Source organism: Lissotriton vulgaris, chromosome 9 (assembly GCF_964263255.1).
Source record: "Lissotriton vulgaris chromosome 9, aLisVul1.2, whole genome shotgun sequence".
NCBI classification, from domain to species: domain Eukaryota; kingdom Metazoa; phylum Chordata; class Amphibia; order Caudata; family Salamandridae; genus Lissotriton; species Lissotriton vulgaris.
This window is the reverse complement of record NC_141697.1, coordinates 868,744,372-868,765,611: the sequence shown is the minus strand read 5'-3', so window position 1 is coordinate 868,765,611 and position 21,240 is coordinate 868,744,372. Positions and strand designations below refer to the sequence as shown.

Below are 21,240 nucleotides of genomic sequence, written 5' to 3'. Positions count from 1 at the left end.
TCTTTAAACAGGTTTTTTCCATCTGATGTCTAAATCAATTTTATGCATTCTCTCTCCCGTTTCCAAATTTTCTTGATAAACTGGACCAACCTTATTTTCAGTTATATAAGTGTGGAATGCAAAATTTCCTAGCTGACATGCAGGAAAGTTTCAATTCTATTAAGGGCGCGGAGGCAAGAATTAGGCTGAATCGTTCTTCTATTTATTACATTAGCTCCAGCAGCCTTTCCAAGAAACATAATCCACATAAAAAAAAACATATCCCATAAACACAGGGAAAATGGAAATAAAGAAAAGTCCAACGGAGATAGCCAATCCAGCGCGAGGGTTTGTCATTACTAACCCCCGGTGGATGCTCTGTCTCCCTCTTTCTTCGTGCGACCCCATCAAGGTAGTCTGTGGTTATTCTTGCTTGCCAGTATCTGATCCTAAAATACGAAAAAACAATCTAGGTAAACTCAAGGGATTAGGGCTCTTTGCCACCATCCTGATCAAGGTTACATGAGTAGAACACAAAAAACTAAAGGCATGATCAACATTACTTTGCCAGAAACATTACCGAAAACAGTTACTCACCATACGTACGCAGATGTTCTGGGAGGGTTCAGAAGGAAAATGGGTGGGTTAATCCTCGACTCCGCGTCCTTAACTTTCCTGCACGTTAGCTAGGAAATTTTGCATTCTATGGCAGGACTGGAGGCTTCAGATTAGGCTAGTTTAAAGCAGTCCACCACCAAAGAACCCAGTGATACCACAGGTTTAAAGTAAAATCTTCTGAAGGTGGGATCCAAAGACCAGTCTTCAGCGTTCAAAATATCTTCTAGCCGCGCACCTAAGGAAAACACTTTGGATGCCATAGAACCCCTCACCAAATGAGCTCCAAAGTGGAAAGTATCTATACCTGCTTCCTGCATCACCCAGCGGACCCATCTCGCAGTCGTGGGGCAGGAAACTGTCCTGTGTGGTTTAGTAAGAGCCATAAACAATTGTCTCACGCCCTGTGGACGTATATTTATTGTTGCCACCTCGTAGGCCTTTAGAGCTCTAACTACATACAATTTTGGAATGTCCGGAAAAGCAGGATAAAACACAGATTGTGAGTCACACTTAGTTTGTCTAGAAATATGAAACATAACTGTTTCCAGAGTAAAAATCCAGCCAGTGAGATCAAGGGCCCTCATATCTGACACTCTGCGACATGAAATCAAACACAGCAACATTGCAAGTTTAGCAGACGTCTGCTTACGCGACAAATACTTGTTAGACGGCCAGGTTTGAAACAGGTTTAGAACTTTATTTACATCCCATAACACTGAGTACCTAGGCTCCGGAGGAACAGATAACCGGATAACCCTCAATAAATTGTAAACTAAGGGGTGCTTGCCAACCAGGCGATTATCCAATGGCACATGACCTGCTGAAATCACCGAACGAAAGGTTTTGATTGACCTATAGGCCTGTCCCTCCTTTGCCAGCGAGGCTAAGAAGTTAAGGACGTAGACAATGTCTGCCCCCATCGGATCCACCTGCTGTCGCAGACACCAACTTCCCCACAGTGACCATGCAGACAGGTACCACTTATTAGTGCTCTCGGCCCAGGACTTGGAGAGCAAAACAGCAGCTTCTTCCGAAAGGCCTGGGACTTTCCAGCGTTGCTTGTAACCCGCCAGGCCATCAAACGCAGACCGCCCGTGACTAGAAGATGATAGGGATTCCCCTGATGATCCTTGAGGAGATCGTGACCGAGGGGTAGAGGGATTGGAAAATCCCAGGAAAGTTCCATCAGAACCGGAAACCAGGCTTGCGACCTACACACTAGAGTGATCACCACCATGTCTGCCTGTTGTCTCCTCACCTGGGTTGATAACCTCATGATCATTGCGAAGGGGGGAAATGCATACCCTTGCTCCTTGCTCCAATCCTGGAGGAAAGCATTCACCGCCAATGCCTCAGTATCCGGGGGTCAACTGTAGTATCGATTCAGCTGGGAATCCAGACGGGAGGCAAAAAGGTCCACCGTAAAAGGACCCCATCAAGATTGGATCTCCCTGAACACGCTGGGGTGTAGTTGCCACAAGCTGGTGTCCTTCCAGTGGCGAGAGCACCAATCCGCCACCTGGATGGACGACCCCGGCAGATACTCTGACAATAAGGATATGTGGTTGGATAGGCAATATTCCCAAAGATCGCGTGCCATATTCAACAAGGCTTTGGACCATGTCCCTCCGAGGTGAATGATGTAGCGCACTGCTGCTACGTTGTCGTCCAACTCTATCACCAGATCTGGTTGTGAGCCAAAAATCACTCTGTCATTCCAGGCCTCCATATGATCGACCCACCATTGCAGTTCCGTCTTTGCTTTCTCGGTTAGGGGCATTACTTGAGAGTAGGTGAGACCTTTGCGCAAATGATAGGCTTTGAGACGCTGAAGGGCCCTGTAATGCAGGGGCCCCAGAAATATGGCCTGAATCGACGACGAGAGAAGGCCTTCCACTCTGGCTAAGTGGCTGATCTTGGCTAACTTCCGAGAGGGCAGGGACAATGTCGCCACGCACAAGTCTATCATGAAGCCCAAAAACTGCATCCTCTGAGAGGGGTTGAAGTCTGACTTGGTCTCGTTGATGAGAAAACCTAGGGACTCCAGAAGGGATACTGCATGTTGCAGCTGAGCCATCAGACGTTGGGGACATTGACTCATAATGATGATGTCGTCCAGATAAATTATCAGCCGGACATCTTGGTGAAACACCATGGAGCGGAAGACAGTCCGAAAGGAAGGGAGGTGGAAAATCTGAGAACCCCACTGAAACTGCAGAAAACGTCTGTAAGGGGGAAAAACAGGGATCGTAAGGTAAGCGTCCTTGAGTTCCAGACAGACCATCCAGTCTCTATCTTGTAACAGATCCCTCAGGAGGTGAATGCCCTCCATTTTGAAATGTCAGTAAATGAGCCATCCATTGAATTCTCGTGGATTTATTATGGGCGGTAGCCTCGTCCTGTTTCTCCACTAAGAAGATGTTGCTGAGAAACCCCTGGGTGTGAAGTGTGGAGATGAAACTTCCCCTTTGTGTACTAACTCTGAAATCTCCCTGTCGATAAGCTCCCTTTGCTCCTGCATGAACGTGAGAGGTCTGGTATGAAAGGGTTGGGATGGAAATCCGGAATATTCTAATTGAAACCCTTTGACGGTTTGCAAAACCCAGGCGTCGGAGGTGAGCAGAGACCAATTGTGAAGAAAACACTGTAATCTGCCTCCCAATTTCCTCTCCCCCAAACTTTGGAGTCTTATCTCAGTGTTTGTTATAGGAACCATCTCCACGTCCTCTGCCTCACATGCGACAGAGAAAGTTCCAGGTGGGATAGAAATGTATTAATTTGTCCGGATCCTGATATTGTCCTCTATGGGACTTGCCCTGCTTGAAGGAGGCTCTGTTATAAGGACGGCCGGCCGAGCGCCCCCTGCCACGAGCGGCTGCGCCAAAAACACAGAGGGTGAAGATCCGTTTAATTGATGTTTGGGTCTTGTCCAAAGAGTTAAATGTGTACACAAATGTGCCTAACTCTTTTACGAAGGGGTCTCCGAACAGGTTACCCTTTGCAACCGGACCCACTTCTGAGGTGGCCTACTCCCGAAGTTTAGGATAGATTTTTATAAGGAGTGACCTGCGCCGTTCAGTCGGGATCACCACATTGGCATTCCCCAAAAAGATGATAGCTCTCTGCGCCCAACCGCAGAGGGAATTCGGGGAGATCAGGGTACCCGAAGCTTTGGCATTCTTCGCCATGTCCAGAATCTTCGTCATGGGGCCAGCAGTGTCCAAAGGTTTATCCTGACACACTCTCCATGAGCGGTCGATACCCTTCTTGGGACTGCGGATAAGTTTTGCCAAAAATGTGGACATCTTCGGATCCACTTCGGAGGTCACTGCAACCTTTCCCTCTAGGGTAGGTCGTGGACACTCCATGCGGGGGCAACTCCTTACCTCCTAGTCCAAGGGCTTACGCAGTCTGGACACCATGTAGGCTGCCACCTTGGGGCAGGGGTCCATTGCGATGAACACGGGTGCAATAAGTCATCCGGGTTAAACATGTCTGTTTTTTGGTCCGAAGATGCTGAGGGGGCAGATTTAGATGGGCGTCATGATCGCTTTGACTCCCTATCTCCGTCAGAGGTCAGGGGGGACTCATCTGGGCCTAAAGTAGTCACATCGTCTGGAACACCATAGGGTCCCTCCAGAGTCTCCTCTGGCTTCCTGGGAGGGGTGGAGGCCTTGGCTTCCATAAATGCTTTCTTAAGGCGTGCAAAAGCGTCTGTGTCTACTCCTGCGTCCTAAGAGAGCTTCGGGTTAGCTGTACTACTGGATGGTTGGCCTGGAAGTAGGGGAGTTTTAGGCCCTGAAAGATCTTCCCTCTGGTTGAGGGGTAAAGGCATTGCACCTGTAACTTCTCTTCTCTATTTTCTTCTCCAAAGGCTCAACCACCTGGGACACCACCTTAAGAATGGAGGAATCCAGGGCTCTACAAAAATGATCATCTACTGGTAAGTACATGACCTCCTCCTCCTCTTAGTAGTCCACAAACTCCAAGAGGCAAACTGGGAGTTCAATGGCCAATAGTAACAAGGGGATGAAGGTAGGGAGTTGCCCTTTTTAAAGGACACAGAAATGTGTATTATAAAGCTTGTGAGAAGGCCTGGGACCAGACAAAATGATCACCCTTTCAATTCTGAGTGATAAACACCTGCCTGGGCCGGCCCCCTTAACACTATAATGATCTTACCCGCAGCACGGGTGGTCTGGCTCCAGTCAGGGGCTCTCTGATTCATGCAAAGCCCAAACGCTACCCAGGGAGCTTCCCCCGCGGCCGCAGCGAGTCCGTCTGAACGGAAACAGACGCACTCTCAGTGCACACAGACTAGGCAGACACACGGTGCCCTAGCGGCGGGAGGCCGCAATGCGCTGAGAGCCTCACAGAAATGCTGCGGTGATGTAGGAGTGCACTACGCTCCCGCGGCAGATCAAAAAGGAAAAAAACAGCGTTAGTGCTACAAACAGAATTACGAGGCAATACCCCACCGTAACTCGTGCCTACAGGCCGAAATAACCAGCAACAGTAATACAATCCCAAACATGAAGGAAAAAGAAAACACTCATCTCATTGCTGCTGGAGCAGCGAAGAAAGAGGGAGACAGAGCGTCCGCAGTGGAAGTTATGACAGATTCTCGCGCTGGATTGGCTATCTCCGTTGGACTTTTCTGTATGTCCATTTTCCCTGTGTTCATGGTAAATTTTGTTTTTTCATGTTGATTGTGTTTCTTCGAAAGGCTGCCGGAGCTAATGTATTGTAATAAATGGAAAAAAGATACAGCCTAATCTGAAGCCTCCGGTCCTGCCATAGAATTTTAAGTAATGTTACAAGAGATCTACTTTATTAGCGTAAATGTTTCTCACATGCCCTGATATTGTTTGAAATACAAGCTAGCGAATGAAGGTTATTGACTGTATTGTTTTTCAGCACCCCTAACACCTGTTCTAATTTCTCAATCTCCTGGCTCCTGAGCTTCCCTAACTTGTGCCATGAATGCCAGATAGTAACCCATAGAAACCGCTTTAAAAGCTTTAATGTGGTGAGCGAACCATTCATGGCCAAAGCATTGCTTTGATCGAGCAGTGCACATTAACGCTTAGAGAAGAACACTTCATTTAAAAAAATGATGTTGAAACATGCGGAAAGAGCTTTCCTTGCGACTCAATATATTTTTTTTATTCAGTGTGACCTGCAACATGCTGATGTTACACTGACTGAAAGCGAAAACAGTCAGCTCGTGCAAAAGGGGAGGGGCAGCCTGTCTAGGCATGAAGCCGTGCATTCAATTTATAAAATCAAAAGGAACCGAGAATGGACATTTTGCTGAACAAATCATCCCCCGTCACAAAGCTGGGTTTAATACATCCTTTTTTACTCACCACGCCACCCCAGTTTGGACCCAGCCATATGCAAATCAGTCTTGACCATGCTTCCCATGGGAACAGTCCATCCCTAACTGCCAAGCCAGGTTCTCTCAGGACCAGAAATAAGCAGCCTAGGACTGGTTTCGGGCAATTACCCATCATCAGCCAGTCTAACATGAATCCAGTGGCACAGTGAGTACGGGACAGTTTAATACTCGTACCTGTGAAGAACTGATGCACACTGTGACACATTCTCCTTCTACATAGACATGTTCTATGATATTTACATTTTTTAGAGGTTTTACGTCTATTTTTAAAACAATCTACTATCTACATCTTATGATGAATTGTTTCTTTTGTTGGATCTTTGATAATGAGAGGCGGCTATCAGACTTGTTTAACACTTTTTTCTTTTTGCTATTTTATTATATTGTTGTCTAAATCAATTTTTTACAAAATAGAACTTAAAAACGTACAGTGCATTGTGGGTTTCTCTGTTGGCCCCTACATGAAGCAGTACTCTTGTCTTCTATTTAAAAAAAAAATCTATTATGCAGAGCCACATGGGAAAGTTGAGAGATTTCCTTCCATTTAGGGGTTTATTTTTAATCTCCATCTCTTTTTAGTTTGGACGTCCTTTGCACCAAGGTCTGGTAGACAGCTTTCCCTCATTATGCTGTTTTTTAATTGGGTCAAAAAAGTTCAGCCAATACGCTATGTCTTGTCTCCTCATATTTCTAGCCATTCTTTTACTATTTTCTTCTTTACTTACTGCTTCTTTCTCTAATTTAAAAAAAAAGTTTTATACTATAAAATATTATGCTTTTTTGCATATAATGCTATGGGTATAATAGGAGGAATACATTTTGAAATTCAAACGTTCGTCCTTTTGTTATATAAGTTTTATATACATTATAGAAGCCCTATCTTCAACTATTCTGAAGACAAAGGTGAAGTGTTGCTGGCTGATGCTCTATGGGGGTGGCTGTGCCAGTGCTGATGAGGAGGTGAGAATGAAAGCCAATACAAAGACCTCCTAGGTCTTGTTCTCCCTCACAAGATTTAATTTGCTCCATACACAATGTAAAGAAATATATACAGAAAATATGTTGTGTTAAAAAATGCCTGTGCTGTGATACCCTGACCACCAAACTTTGTAAATGTTGCTGAGCTCCTAATCTCCCAAAAATATGGTTAACTTCGAGTTCAATAAAGTACACCCTGGTCTGCTTCAAACTATTTGCCTTGATGCTCCTCTCTTATTTTAGGTTACACCTGGATGGGAATGGGCAATCAGAATCCTATTCTTAACTTAACCAAAATCAACCACATGCAACCTGCTACCCAGTAAATACCAGTCTCTTCTCTGTGAGCTTCTACATGTTTAAAGAAGAACCTGTAAACATTTTAATATACAAAAAAGGAGAATTCTGACATACCATAGAATGATACTACTTGCTCCCCATTCACCATGGTCTACTCTACATGTTATTTTGGCCACAAACCATTTCGAGAGCGGTAATGCAGCAGAAATTCTGTAAATTCCCTGTTATTAACATTTCTGTTTCTTTAAAGACATGATTCTTTTCCTTGTAATCTACAAAGTTCCCTCAGCCCTGCATCATGCTACAACTTATCCCTGCTAAAAGCCTGGCTGCCAGTATGCCACCTACTTCCTTTTGTGATTTTACCAAATCATGCACCAAAGCAGTGGATTAACAATTAGATATAAAGGCATTATTTATTTTGGTGAGAAGTAATCATTTTAATCACTCTAGAAAATATACTTACAAAAACTAAAATTTTGATTGTTAGACATGCAAATACAGGGAATTTCTTTTGCTATCCAAACAAAATTGTGATTTGTTTTAACGTCTGATATTCCAGAACTCCAATGTATCCCAACCTTAAAAAACAAAGCAATCCAAAATATCCATAAATGAGGCAGAAATTTTAAAACAATAAAATTATTCTTAATCAAAGAAGATTGAATGTTGTCAATTTTAAGTTCAGCAGAACAACCACCTATCGGGGTGTTACAGTTTAATCCATTTATTAGCTGATGTAACACTGCTAGGGATTATGCTCCAATGCTGTCACTTAAGTAAGCACTGCTTAATAGCAAAATGGTATTACATCATTAATCTGAAAGCAAGATGTGGTGGCATCAACGAGGAGAAAGACACAGCTGATATGTAGGTGGTATGCTGCCCAAACCACTAACTGCTGGAGTGAGGTCAATTTCCTCAGGATCAACAATAGATTTCAAGTTGAAGTTTTGAAGGATGGTAGTAAAGAAGAGAAACAGTTCCATCCGGGCCAAGCCTTCTCCAACACACATCCTTTTACCTATAAAACGGAGAAGTTCAGATTAGGAAGGTTTTTATGCACAACAAAGAGGAAAATCAAAGAAAGAAAACTAAATCGATCATCACTTTCTAATGGCAAGCCCAAAATCCTGAAAAAGGTATTGTTTAAAATGAAGGAGACTGTACTGCAATTAAAGAAGGTTGGTGGTTGATTTTTCTCAATGTAGAGTTCAGCTTCCATTTTCCGTCTCTCCCTCCATCTCTTTTTTGTTTTACTTTACACTTCAAGAAGCGTTCAGTCTCAGTATATTTGATTATTTATAATTGATTAGAACCAGTACAAAAAAGAAAGGAAATATTAAAATAAGACAATCGGCCACTTGATTAGATTCCAAAATCCCACTAACCACAAATAACAGAAGCTAAAATTATATTAACCACAGTGGGAGGGAAACACATAAAAATGAGACATAATATGTAAAGTAACTAAATTTCATCAAATTTTTTTCGGTTTCTCAGCTATTTCACTACTCAATTTCATGAATAAAAGTTCTACTCGGGGTAAGGCCCAGGCTGGTATCATCGAAGACTTAATGGCAAAAGTTGAAGCCCTCGAAAACAGAGGCAGAAGAAATAATCTCTGCATTCTCAGAATTCCAGAAGGTGCTGAGGGCAATGACGCAAAGGGTTTCATAATTAACCTCTTAAAAACTGCCCTGCCTGAATTCCAAGCGTGGGAATTGGATCGTGGAGTCGAACGTGCTCATCGCTTTCCTCTAACACTCCCCAAACATTCTCATAGAGCAAATCAATACCAGAGGGCCATATTGGTCTGTTTTGGAAACTTTCTCCTACGAGAGGCTATTTATGATATTGCTCAACCAACGAGCAAAAGAGAATATAAAGGATTTTTTTTTTTGAGCGCCCAGACTTTGCTCATGCAACGGTGGAACGCCGCTGGAGGATGCGGCGACTCTTTGCCCCATTTGAGCATATAGGAGCGACGGTTTACCTGCAAAACCCTGCACACCTAAGAGTTATCTACAAAGGAGTAACCAGAAATTTCACAGGTGAAATCCAAGCGGAAGCCTACTTACAAGAACCTTCAGAGTCAGGCAAATCGGGGGAAAAAACTAAGGGCAAACAGTAATAAACATCTAAAAAACAAAATATAATCAAATATAAGATATGTAATAAATTACGGGGCACAATCAGGAAAGGTGGTAGGGGAGCAGGATGGGGAAAAGATAGTTCTTTTTTGTTCTTTTGCTGTGTACATAGAAAGGTTTAACAAGCTACTGGGAAATTACAAACGAGATTAGCTTCACATCTCACCCACCAGTCTTTTTCTATCCACTTCACTTTTATTTTCATTGTCAGGCCACTTAGCGAGCTGTGACGTACGGACCACTCGGACGCCCACACCTGGGTGCCCTATGACCCAGGAAGTCTCAAGTTATGGTGGGGGGAGGGGGGGTGTTGGCTTTTAGCGGTGGGGGGTGGACATACAGGCAAGGCATCAGGGTAGAAGCTATGGCTTGGTTTGTCATTAAGAGGGCTGTTCTAGAAGACAAGGTGGATCTTATTGGAACTAATGGCTAAGTTGAAAATTTTGACCATCAACATTTGTGGGCTAAACAATATAAATAAAAGACAAAGAATAGCAATAGGTTTTAAATCAATCTGGGCAGACATCGTTTGTCTGCAAGAAACTCATGTTGAGGGGTCCCAAACACATTTATTGAAAACACTTGGATACAGAGTTGTCACAGCTACAACCCAGACAAATAAATCTAGAGGGGTAGCTATCCTGGCACGGGGTGGAGGGGTCCGTTTTACGAGATCTGCAGCTGATAAATTTGGCTGATGGGCCATTTCAGAGTGCCGATATGGTAAGGGAAAAAAACTTACGGTTTTTTCAGTATATGGGTGTGTCACTGATGATCCCGATCTCCTGAATTTCTTACCTAACGAACTAGCACAATGGCCAGTTCCTATGACTGTCTGTGGCGACATTAATTTAAATCTTCCATCCAATTGGTCATCCGTGAATAACTTTAGCTACCAGGGCAGGAAACCAAAAACATTTAGAGCTCTTAGGGATCTCTGTAATACTCATGCGATCCCAGACTGCTGGGAGATGAAATTCCCAACTAACCCCGGGTATACTTTTTTTTCACACCCTCATCTCAAATTTGCAATATTGGTTATATTTTTGCATCAGATACTATTATATCGAATTGTTCGGTAGACCGATTACCTAGGGATTTTTCCGATCTAAGGGCTAGATGCATCAAGAAATCGCAAATTTCGGCCGTTTGCGAATGCAAATCCCGTTTTTGGGATGCATGAAGCATTTTGCTATTTTCGCAATTTTCGAAATCGCAATTTTTTGCGATTTCTCAAATTGCGATAGCATTTAAGAAATCGCAAATTTTGCGATTTCTTAAATGCTATGCATGATTTTTTTTTTGCGAATTCGCAATTTTAAAGGGAAAAATTACCATGAAGTACAACTTCATGGTAATTTGCAAAAAGTATCAAAAATGCAAATAAATGCATTTTTGAAACTTACATTTTACACACACACATGCCCTTGGGACATGTGTGTGAGTAAAATGTACTTACATGACATTCCAGGGGTGCAGGGAGGGTCCTTTGGACCCCCCTGCACCCTTGAAATTGCATTCTCATTTTGCGATTCCTTAATTGCGAACTTGCAAAATGAGAATGCCTTCCCATTGATTCCTATGGGCCTCTAGGCCCGTAGGAATCAATGTAAAGCGTTTCATTATTTGCGATTCACAATTAAGGAATCGCAAATAAGGAAAATTAGGGAATCGCAAAAAAATTTGCGATTTTTTGAAGCATAGGATTTTGCGATTCCTAAATTGCGATTCCTTAATTTTCGCAATTTAGGAATCGCAAATTCCTACAATGATGCATGTAGCTGTAAATCCCCTAATTGTAAGTATAGAAATAGGGAATCAACAAACGGACCGTAGTAACTGGACGTTCGAAAGGGCTTTATTGCTTAATGCAAAATACTGTCCCCTCATAGAAAACTGGATTCCAGAATTTTTAAAGTACAATCTGGGGGGTGCTACGCTGGAAGTGGTCTGGGATACACTAAAGGCAGGAGTACGGGGAGAAACTCTTAGATTCTCAATTAAAAATAATCAAGAAGCAAAACAAAAATTAATAAACCTACAGGATAATCTTGTTAATAAAGAAGATCTGATTATAGCAGTCAGGGCGGTGCTAACATAGAAGGGGCTGTAAGAGATGTTGCAATTGCAAGAAATTTAATAACGTAAACCCTTACCACAAAAGCTATATATAAAGCCACCCTGAATAGGGAGAAAGTTTAAGAGCTCAGTGAGCAGGTAGGGCATCAATTGGCAGTCTGCACAAGACAGCAGAACAGTGATAATACAATTAAAAAGATTAGAGATCCCATCAATGGCCTTACCTGTGACTCCATAGAGATTAGGGATGCATTTCAGAAATTTTACGAGGATCTATATACTGAGACTGGTAAGAGTCAGTCTAAAATAGATGAATACTTGGATCTCGCTATGATAAAGATATCCTCGCAGAGACACCACAATGGGTCGAAATTCTCCTGTCTATTAACAGCCTCCCAACCGGCAAGGCCACAGGTTTAGATGGAATTCCTGTGGAATTTTATGCAAGATTTAATAAACAATTAAAAGAAATTTTAACTAAACTGGTGAATCATGTCTTCCAGGATGGACGACCACCTGAATCCTGGGATCGGGCTAAGATCATGGTCTTTTAAAAAAAGAATAAAGATCCATCGGAATTAGCGGCCTATCGCCCAATTACCTTGATAAATAATGACGCTAAAATATATTCTAAATTACTCGCTAGCAGACTGGCCCCAGTAATTCATAAAGTTATTTCTGTCAGGCAGCACGGATTTGTCCCAGGCAGATCCACCACTGATCTCATCCAGAGGGTGATCACACTCTTTGACATAGCAGACGTAACAGGAGACCCTATGGCACTAATACTCTTAGATGCCGAAAAAACCTTTGATAGGGTCTCCTGGAAATATTTATGGACTGCTATGTCAAGGAGTGGGATCGGGGACGTATTTATCAACGCGGTCCGCATGATGTATGCCAACCCAGAAGCAGTGGTCATGATAAACGGGGAAACTTCTGACACCATTAAAGTGTCCAGAGGGACAAGGCAGGGGTGCCCATGTTCCCCTTTGCTATTTGCTATATTTCTAGACCCGTTCATCCTAAGGTTAGAAATGAATCCATCTATAACGCCAATAAAGACTCGTAATGGTGAAACCAAGTCCCTGGCATATGCCGATGACATCGCAATAGTTACAGCAGATCCAAACGAAACTGTCAACGCAATGGAAAAAGAGGCAAAAACTTTTGGCGAAATTTTAGGATACAAATTAAATCCGAACAAAACTCAGATTATAATTAACATCAAATGTAATTTTCACGATGAGAGGGTGATGGATAATGCGAAGTATCTAGGCGTTAATTTTACTTCTAACCTAAATAATTTGGTAAAACTTAACATGAACCCAATAATGAAACAAACGGAAAAAAGCTTAAGAAAGCTGCATAATCTACACTTAATTGTAGGAAGATATAACCTAATTAAAATGTTATTTTTTCCTAAATTTTTATATTTTTTTCATACAATTTGCTTAAACTTTGACCCACTGATATTTAAAGAAATAGACAGTATCTTTGCCCGTTTTATATGGGGGTATGGAAGAACCCGCAGAGCTAATAGATTTATCACCCTACCAACAGACAGAGGAGGTCTTGCACTTCCTAATCTTAAAGCCTGTTGGTGGGCGACAATCCTTAAATATAGTAGATTGCTGTTAACATCAAATCAAGATGATATCTCAGAGAGATCGGTTCCAACTCCTCATGAACTTATTCTCGGTAAAGAAGCTGGTGAACATCTATGGCGATTGACCTATGATTGTCATTTTAAGAAAGTGCGCTTCAAAACCCTTAAAGGTATCTACGCTGCCTGGAATTATGTTTGTAAACATTTGGGGATAGGTAGGTTCTCGTATTATATGACCTTTATCAGCAATAAAAACCTCCCAGAGATCTTCTTTGACACTTGTATGACGCAGTGGATCAGGTCAGTTATATCCCAAATTGGCTCTTTATATGAGCCAACAAGCTTTAGTTCATTTAAATCCTTAAAAAATAAACTTGATTTAGAACATCGGGACTTTTTCAAATATCTACTGGTTAGGGATTTTATTATGAAAAAGGGTGGCAGGGTAGCATTTCAGAAAATGTAGTTAATTGAAACAGTGGTTCATTGTAGTGGAGTCAAAATTGGGGAAATATATAACAATTTAATCATTGGCTATCCCGACGACCTGGATAAACATACTCATAATTGGCAGAACAAACTAGGAACCTCAGTCATTTCTATTCAGAAAGCATTTCAATTCTCTCAGTCGCTATTAATGTCTTCTAAATTGCAAGCCCAATTTTACAAAACTTTTTTTCACTTATATCACACCCCCTACAGGTTAGCAAAATGGAGTATAGGTAAAGGGACATCCTGCCCCAGATGTGCGATGCCAGAATCAGATTTAATACATATGTTTGCTACATGTGGGGCACTCGGTACCATCAGAAGAGAGATCTCTACTTTTCTTTCAGAAATATTTGAGACACAAATAGAGATCACAACCGCCGAAATAATTTTGGGGGTAGATAGGGATATTTGTACAGATAACAGAAAGGGACTTTTGTTTGTTTCAATGGCAGTGCTCAGAATTTGTCTGGCTTCTGCCTGGCTTGACCCAGATCCTCCAACTTTTCAGCAATGGCGGGCACGATTATTATCAACCTATAGCCTGGAAATAGCTATATACAGTAGGAAGGGTATGAATAAGAAAAAGAAGGGCCTAGAAATTTGGTACCCACTTACGCATTGGATAGAATGTCTAGAACAGTAATGTCTTTAATTAATTACCTAGATGGAAATATCAGTATTGTTTTCTTGTAATAGTATTACACTATTTTCAGTATATTCAATGTAAGCTGATATTGATATTATTATTATTATTTAAAATTGCCTGTATCGGGGTGGGTGGGGAGGGTGGAGTGGGTTGAACAAAATGTTAAGAAAACTTTCTTCAATAAAGAATGTTTTAAAAAAATATATATATATATATATATATATATTGTAAAAATGTTATTATAATGAATTGGAAGAGTGCATTCCCAGCATTCCGCTCATGAACTCTGTTTCCAACTGGCTTAAATGAGGAAGTTACAAACATTTTTTCTGCCAGCTGCAGAAATGTAATGAACTTGACAACTAATTTTGGCACTTTCCCATTGAAATTTAAATTGATTGCTTTCTTGTGGGTGGTAGAGGCTAACCTGAAAAAAGCCAAGTTCTCCAGAAGTAATGCAGCACATGTGGAGACAACAAGAATCGGAGATTTTTTTCGAGAGCCAAGAAGCTTGCACGTCCTGCTAACTCCCAGCTTCGATAATTGAAGGAGCTCCTTCATGATTGGCAGCCCAAAGTTTGCTCAGATACATTTTTTTAGGAAACAACTTAGCTTATTAGCAACCTATGTAGGGAGTACCAAGGTTTTGCAAATCCAACATTGTCCTGATAAATTAATAACTTTTCATCCTGGTTATTAACTTCCTGTGTAAAATGTATAATAGTGGAGGCCCTAGAATTTCAACATGCTCTAACATTAGAAGAGACCAATGAGTTCTCTATGAGCATTCTGGAAAACACCATACTCTCATCATTTGCGGGAAGGGGCAGTGGGTTCAAGGTGTTGCCTGTGTGCATTAGGCCTGTTCCGGTAATACCTTTTCTATGTTTTTTATTTGTTGCGAGTGTCACAATTTCCTGGACAACTTCTGCGGGGACCTTTACTTTCCCACTGGGGGCTGCTTTGTAAAGCAGTTAATGATGATGAGTTTGTCTAATTATGATGGCAAAATTATAACATGTGGTGACCACAGTGTCAGTTGGGTTCAATGTCATTCAATGATTATGCATGGTCCATCTAAATCTGATTGGATTCCTGATGTATTTTGAGCTATAAGAGCAAGAATTGCCAGGATCACGATGCCTAATTCCATACACAGCTCGTGTGCTTTGATAACTAATTTGCTATATGAATTGCACGGCTATCTCTAACCCTTTGTGAATCTGTGGAATGGAAGACCGATTTCTGTTGAGCTCCCCCAAGCCAGTAGCTGTGCAAACTTTTGTATATGCAACAGGGTAGCATAGTGAGCAAAATAGAAATATGATCAGAAAGAGCAACCAATATAAAGAATGACAAACAAAATATAGCTACAAAAACAAATACTTCATGCACTTCACCAATATAAATTTACTAGAAGAGGGAGGTGATTTTCCGGGGTATCCTGGGGAAGTAGCAGGAGAGGAGCTATACGACATGGAAGGTACTGGCATACTAGATGGCAAGTCACCTAGGTGAGTATGGTGTTGTAAGAGGCATAAAAATGACATACACTATTTACTGCAGCTTAGAACTTTTTAGGAAAAAAACAAAAGATTTTTCAATGCCTTTTTTTGAAAAAAAAGGAAGGCAGAACTGTGAGACTACACTTAGGTAAGCATAAAAACCCAACCAGAGAAACCACGGGCATTCTAGGGAAAACAAAAAATTATATTAAAAAAGATGGGGTGTTTGAGAACAGATATTATTATATTTATCTTTTGTTGAGATAGTAGAATGAGGAAAGCAAAATGGTATATGGATGAGGGAGAAAAATACCTTCTCTTGAAAGGAAAGGGAACTTTTAGGGAAAAAAACATATGTTTAAAAACGTTGTATTGTCCTGTTTTCCCCTGGTATGGCTGTGTGTATGTGAACAGTGGAGATTTAAGACAAAATCTACTATGGTGTGTGAAATGAGTTGGAACTCAGATCTGGCAACAAGATTTTCTACATGTCTGCTGAAGATTGAAGTGGATGCCCCAATTGTGCCCCGGGGGACCCAACATCCTCAGAGGTTCACTTCAAAACTACATTCTTCCTTTCTGTAGCAGATTGCTGAATGAAAAGGTGTTTGCTGGCCTGGTTGATATGATCTCCTGTTGGAAGACAGGGTATCAGAGGAACCTACGCCTGTGAGAGGTGGAATCCCTGTGCTCTAAGCAATGATTTAAATGTATGTCTCACTTAAACCTGGCTTGATAATTTCAAGCTTCAATCCACATTTTCACTTAATCCTGATGAAGGCTATAAAGTTGGTTAATCCGAAATTTCTGATTCAGAAACAACACGTATTAGAATTCAAGCTTTAAAAAAACCTTGAGAATAACTTAGCTGCCACATTTACCAAGGTCTTGTAAAAGCAAACGACCACCACAGGTCTTCTGGATATGTCTGCGTTATAGTATCACTGACAATAATGTGACACAATGCTTCAGATGGGATTTGAAACTTCTGAACACTAAAATTGTTACTTTTTTGAAACATTGTATCACTCCTATTTGAACATATGTGTTTGTGATCAATAGTTTAAAAAAGAAAGAAGTTATGCAGGCGATTAAATGACACTACATTGTGAGACGTGTTAATACATAATGCCCTGTCTGATCAATAACCATGTTAGTGGGAGAAATGTGAAGTCTAAAGTTCCATATGAGAGAGAGAGAGAGAAAAGTGTTTGTCCATCTCGTGCTTTTACCTTGTGATGATTATGTGTATGATTATGTGTATGTCCATGTTCAAAAGCTCAGCACATACTTCTAATGTAAGACAGAATTGACAGATGTCATTGTCTATTTCTGTCAGTTATCCAGAGATACAAACTATTCTGATGGACGCTGAATGTAGAGGATATCCAACCTGCAGGATATATCTTGTATACCTATAGTATTTGTAAACTTGGTTTTCGCAGCACATGTGTATTCAAACAACAAGCAAGTGAGAAGTATACAAGCTCGCTCCACTTCTGACTATTTCAAATCCAATCATCAAATGAAAGAGAACTCTTTTTAATAATGTCTTTGAAGTCTCCCTACTGAAAAGAGCAGTGTGGGGTATTCCTATTTATTTGAAAGAACCCTCACCCACTATCTAGTCATACTAGTGCTATATGGCTAATATTTTCCCAAGTAAAAGGGTGAGTTTGCTGGACAACATAAAACATCAGGATTGTGCAAGACTGATTCTATGCACACCATGAGGATATATAGGGCAAAGTCCTGCCACCTTACAGTGCACCATCTGACCCCCTAACCTGACAAAGTAACAAATGGATTGTGTAACCTCAGAACATGTCAACTCTCCAAGGAAGTCAGTTAACAGATCTAGTAACTTTTCGTTTGGTACCCATACATACGCAAAGAGATACACAAGAAACACTCAGCAAGGCGTTTCAATATTTATTGAAGCATTGTGATTCTTGTATAAAAGACATGCACTGCAATAATCAGTAGAAGGAAACAGAATAGCATAATTAACATTGTGAGAATGGTGAAGAAGATGAACAATTCAACTACTGTGTTATAACAACGAAAATATGCTGGCATACAAGTACTATAATATATTGTACTCCTCCCTAACGCTACCTAACCTAGTATGGGCATTCCCAAACCTAGTATGTCGAGCGTGGGTGAATCTGCAAAATCACTGTAGGGTGATCCCACTCCCCATTACCTGTGGGTACGTGTCATCAGGGTGCCTGTCTTGGTGTAGAGCAGGTGGGCATCCTGCAATCAGATGGGCTGAAATCCCGGTATGTAGCGGCCTCGCAATGTCCTCTAACTACACAAGGAAGTGATGCTGCTTATTTAGTAAACATCTCCCATGCTGCCATGCTAAAACCCCAGTCACTCTGTTATTGTTTATACTATAGTGATAGGTCTGTCGCCGAGCAGACAAAAATAAGAGACATAATTTTGCGTAGTGAACTTAGCCCTTTTACAGAATGTTCAAGGTGGTTGATAATACGCCTATGAAGTGGAAATGTAAGTAGAGCCAGTTCAGGGAATATTATCGTGCATAGCCATGCAATGAAATGTGCGTCAAATGTCAATGTACAGTTTTCAAAAAAATATGTTAATTTATTGTGAACATGTAAAATGGTGGCGTTCTCACATGATTGGAATGGGACTACATGACAATAGTGGCATGCTTCATCATTGGTTTTTCACCGAGGATACCCAACGTCTCTGGGTGGGCTCTAGACTATGTGACAGCAGAGCTCTTAGGGGGGAGATTTACTAAGCTTTTGCGTCGTGTTTGTGTCACAAAGTGTAAGAAGTTGGCCTGGCATATGCTGTCCGCTAGTAATAGTGGGCACCTTGCACCAGTCCATCTAACCCTTTAGAGGTCATCGGTTAAAGACAACCTTTTTGAAAGCTATCCTAGTGGTAGCTATGGAGAGCAGCCTTCAGGCTAAGTCTTGAAGGAATGTAAAGCAGCTTGTTTTAGCAGTCTATAATCTCGTGAATGACTATATGAAAGGAGAACCACACCAGGTATATATATAAAATATATGTATTTATTCTAAACACACCCTACTAGTCTTTTTTATGAGGCTAGAGGTCGAAGCACATAAGTTACACTTAATAGCACACAGTAAATTAGCACAATATACGTTAGGCCCTAGGGGCGAACCAAACCATATATCAATAAAGTTGTATAAGAAGCACGACTTGACTAGACCCTAGGCCTAGAGCCTGTAGAATCACTGAGACCACAGGGAACCACCCAAGGTTGTGACACAGGGAACCTATGGAGGACATGTACAGTGTGAGAACACAGCTGTGAATCGCCGTTAGCTTATATGGTGAAAGTCGCAGTTGGAAATTCAGAGATAAAGGACACTTAGGAGAGGACTTTGAGCAAACCCCTTTAGACTTAAGGGGCTCTAGGACCAACACCCATGGGAGCACCGGAGTACTCAAGTTACCTCACCCACGGAAGCCGGGTGCATAGGTGTCTTTTGGTGTTGGGAATTGTCCTTGATTTCAATGGCGTTCTGCTGCAAAGTGCTGCTACCTTCGAAGTGGAAAGTGTCCGGTGTGATCCAAGCCTGGATCGAAGATGAGAAAAACCTGAGTCTGGGTTTAAAGCCAGTGACCAGGTGCACGATAGATGAATGCCCACCAATGTCGGGTGATTTCAGGTTGAAGAGGTGAAGCTTGACTCTGCAGCCACGAGGAACAGGAGGCGTCGAGATGACCAGGAGCTGGATTCGAGCTGTCCCACGAAGAATGTTGAGTGCTGCGGCGTTGGTGACCCGATTGGACCCAACAAGCCTTGGCAACAGCAACCCACGTAGAAAGTGAAGAAATGCTTCGGTGCAGACCAGCAAGGTCTTAGGGACTCACCAAGTGGTGGAGAGTCAGGACACAACTGGAGCAACCGGGGAAACCCAATGAAAGTAAAAGTTGCCTTCTCAGGGACTCACCAGTCAACGGACCAGGGATCGCAAAGGTACCTCGAGCGAAAACACAAAGGGCCGGCTCACGGAATACTCGAGTGGAAAAAGTGCTCGGGGTCTGGGATACAAGTATTACAATGCTCAGCCTCAAGGAACGTCGAGAAGCTGATGCACTTGCAAATGTGCACGGTGTCCAGGAGTTCCGAATCCCCGTTACTCACGAGGGCTGCGGGTCTCAGCTTTGCTGGGGACTCGGGTCGGCCTCTGAGAAGTCTGGAAATCCACCTCCTGGGCTGCAAATACTTCGTGGGAGCTTCGGAAATGCAGACCGGAAAATGCTTTGTTGGTGCCTGCCAAGCAGGGGAGTCCAAGGGAGATTCTTCAGTCATCTAGTTGTGTAGATTGTCGAAGTTCCAGGATTTCTGTAGCAGAGTCTCGTCCAGGTGTAATCTAAAGTCCTGTAGTTAGTGGTTCCTTTCTAATACCCAAGGGAGGGGTTTCCTTGGTATCTTTTGTCACGTTTCGTGGCAGAGCAGGGGCTGGTTAGCCCCTGCAACCGGTTTCAACTGGGCTATGCACAGGGACACCAAATGTGCCCCCTGTGCCGACTTCAAAGCACTCTAAAGCCGGTCTGTGAGGTGGTCACACCTTCCTGTGACAGGAAACCTATTGTCCAGGCCTCCCCTGCCGGAGTTTTGTCCAGCAGCAGGAGGACAGACTCGTGTCTGTGGCTTCAGCATCTATTTTGTGATGCCAGGACTCTTTTAAACTGGTACAGTGTATACCGATGTGTACATGTCTTTCCCTCTAGAAGGGTGGAATTCCACTCTCGCCGCCAGGATTGGCGGGGGGGGGGTAGGATTCCAAAGTGTTTGACACCAAACACAACATGTTTCCGTTCAGTCATTCCAAATTTAGCATTTACCGTGAGGTTATAATGCACTTAAGAGTATATGGTCTGGCTGCATCACAGAAAAGCCCCAGAGAATAGGTTACGAAGGCCGCAGAGGGGCCGTGCTCATGCATGTGCACTCTCTTACACAAAACCTAGCACCTTGCCTTCAGGATTGTTACGGCCTGCCATAGGGGTAACTGATAGGTTTATGTGTGCCGTGATTTAAGGTAGATATAGGTAACCTATATCTAAGTAAGGGGTGCATGCACCACCTTACAAAGGCTGCAGTAGCAATCCTGTGGTGTCAGGAGTGGCACAATGCATGCTGCAGCCCCTGCTAGTTCTCTGTGGTACCTATGCCCTAGGTACCTATGGTACCATATACTTGGGACACATAAGGGTACCCCAGTAACCAAACTGGAGTGTACCTAAAGTACATCAAATCAATTTAGAGAGGAAAGTAGATAGGCTGGGGCCTGAATAGCAGGATCCCAGCCAAACGAAGTAAAAAACATCAAAACACCAGGAAAAAGTAGGGTCAACCATGTAGTCAGATTCCACCTTCCTACACAAAGGTAAATCAAAACGACGCAAAATCTTTTTTTGTAATTTACTAACCTAAAAGTCACTCCAAGCAGTGCATTGCG

The 21,240-nt window shown here is 42.3% G+C and overlaps 1 protein-coding gene across 1 annotated transcript in view; it reads right to left on the bottom strand.

Moving 5' to 3' along the window:
• Window positions 1–7,666: 7,666 nt before the first annotated feature.
• Window positions 7,667–21,240, bottom strand: part of LOC147692392 (cytochrome P450 2G1-like) — a 647,292-nt gene continuing 633,718 nt past the window's right edge. The window contains exon 9 of the mRNA XM_086938615.1: window positions 7,667–8,300. Coding sequence (XP_086794741.1) covers window positions 8,119–8,300 — 182 coding nt within the window. The 3' untranslated portion in view covers window positions 7,667–8,118. The remainder of the gene's footprint in view (window positions 8,301–21,240) is intronic.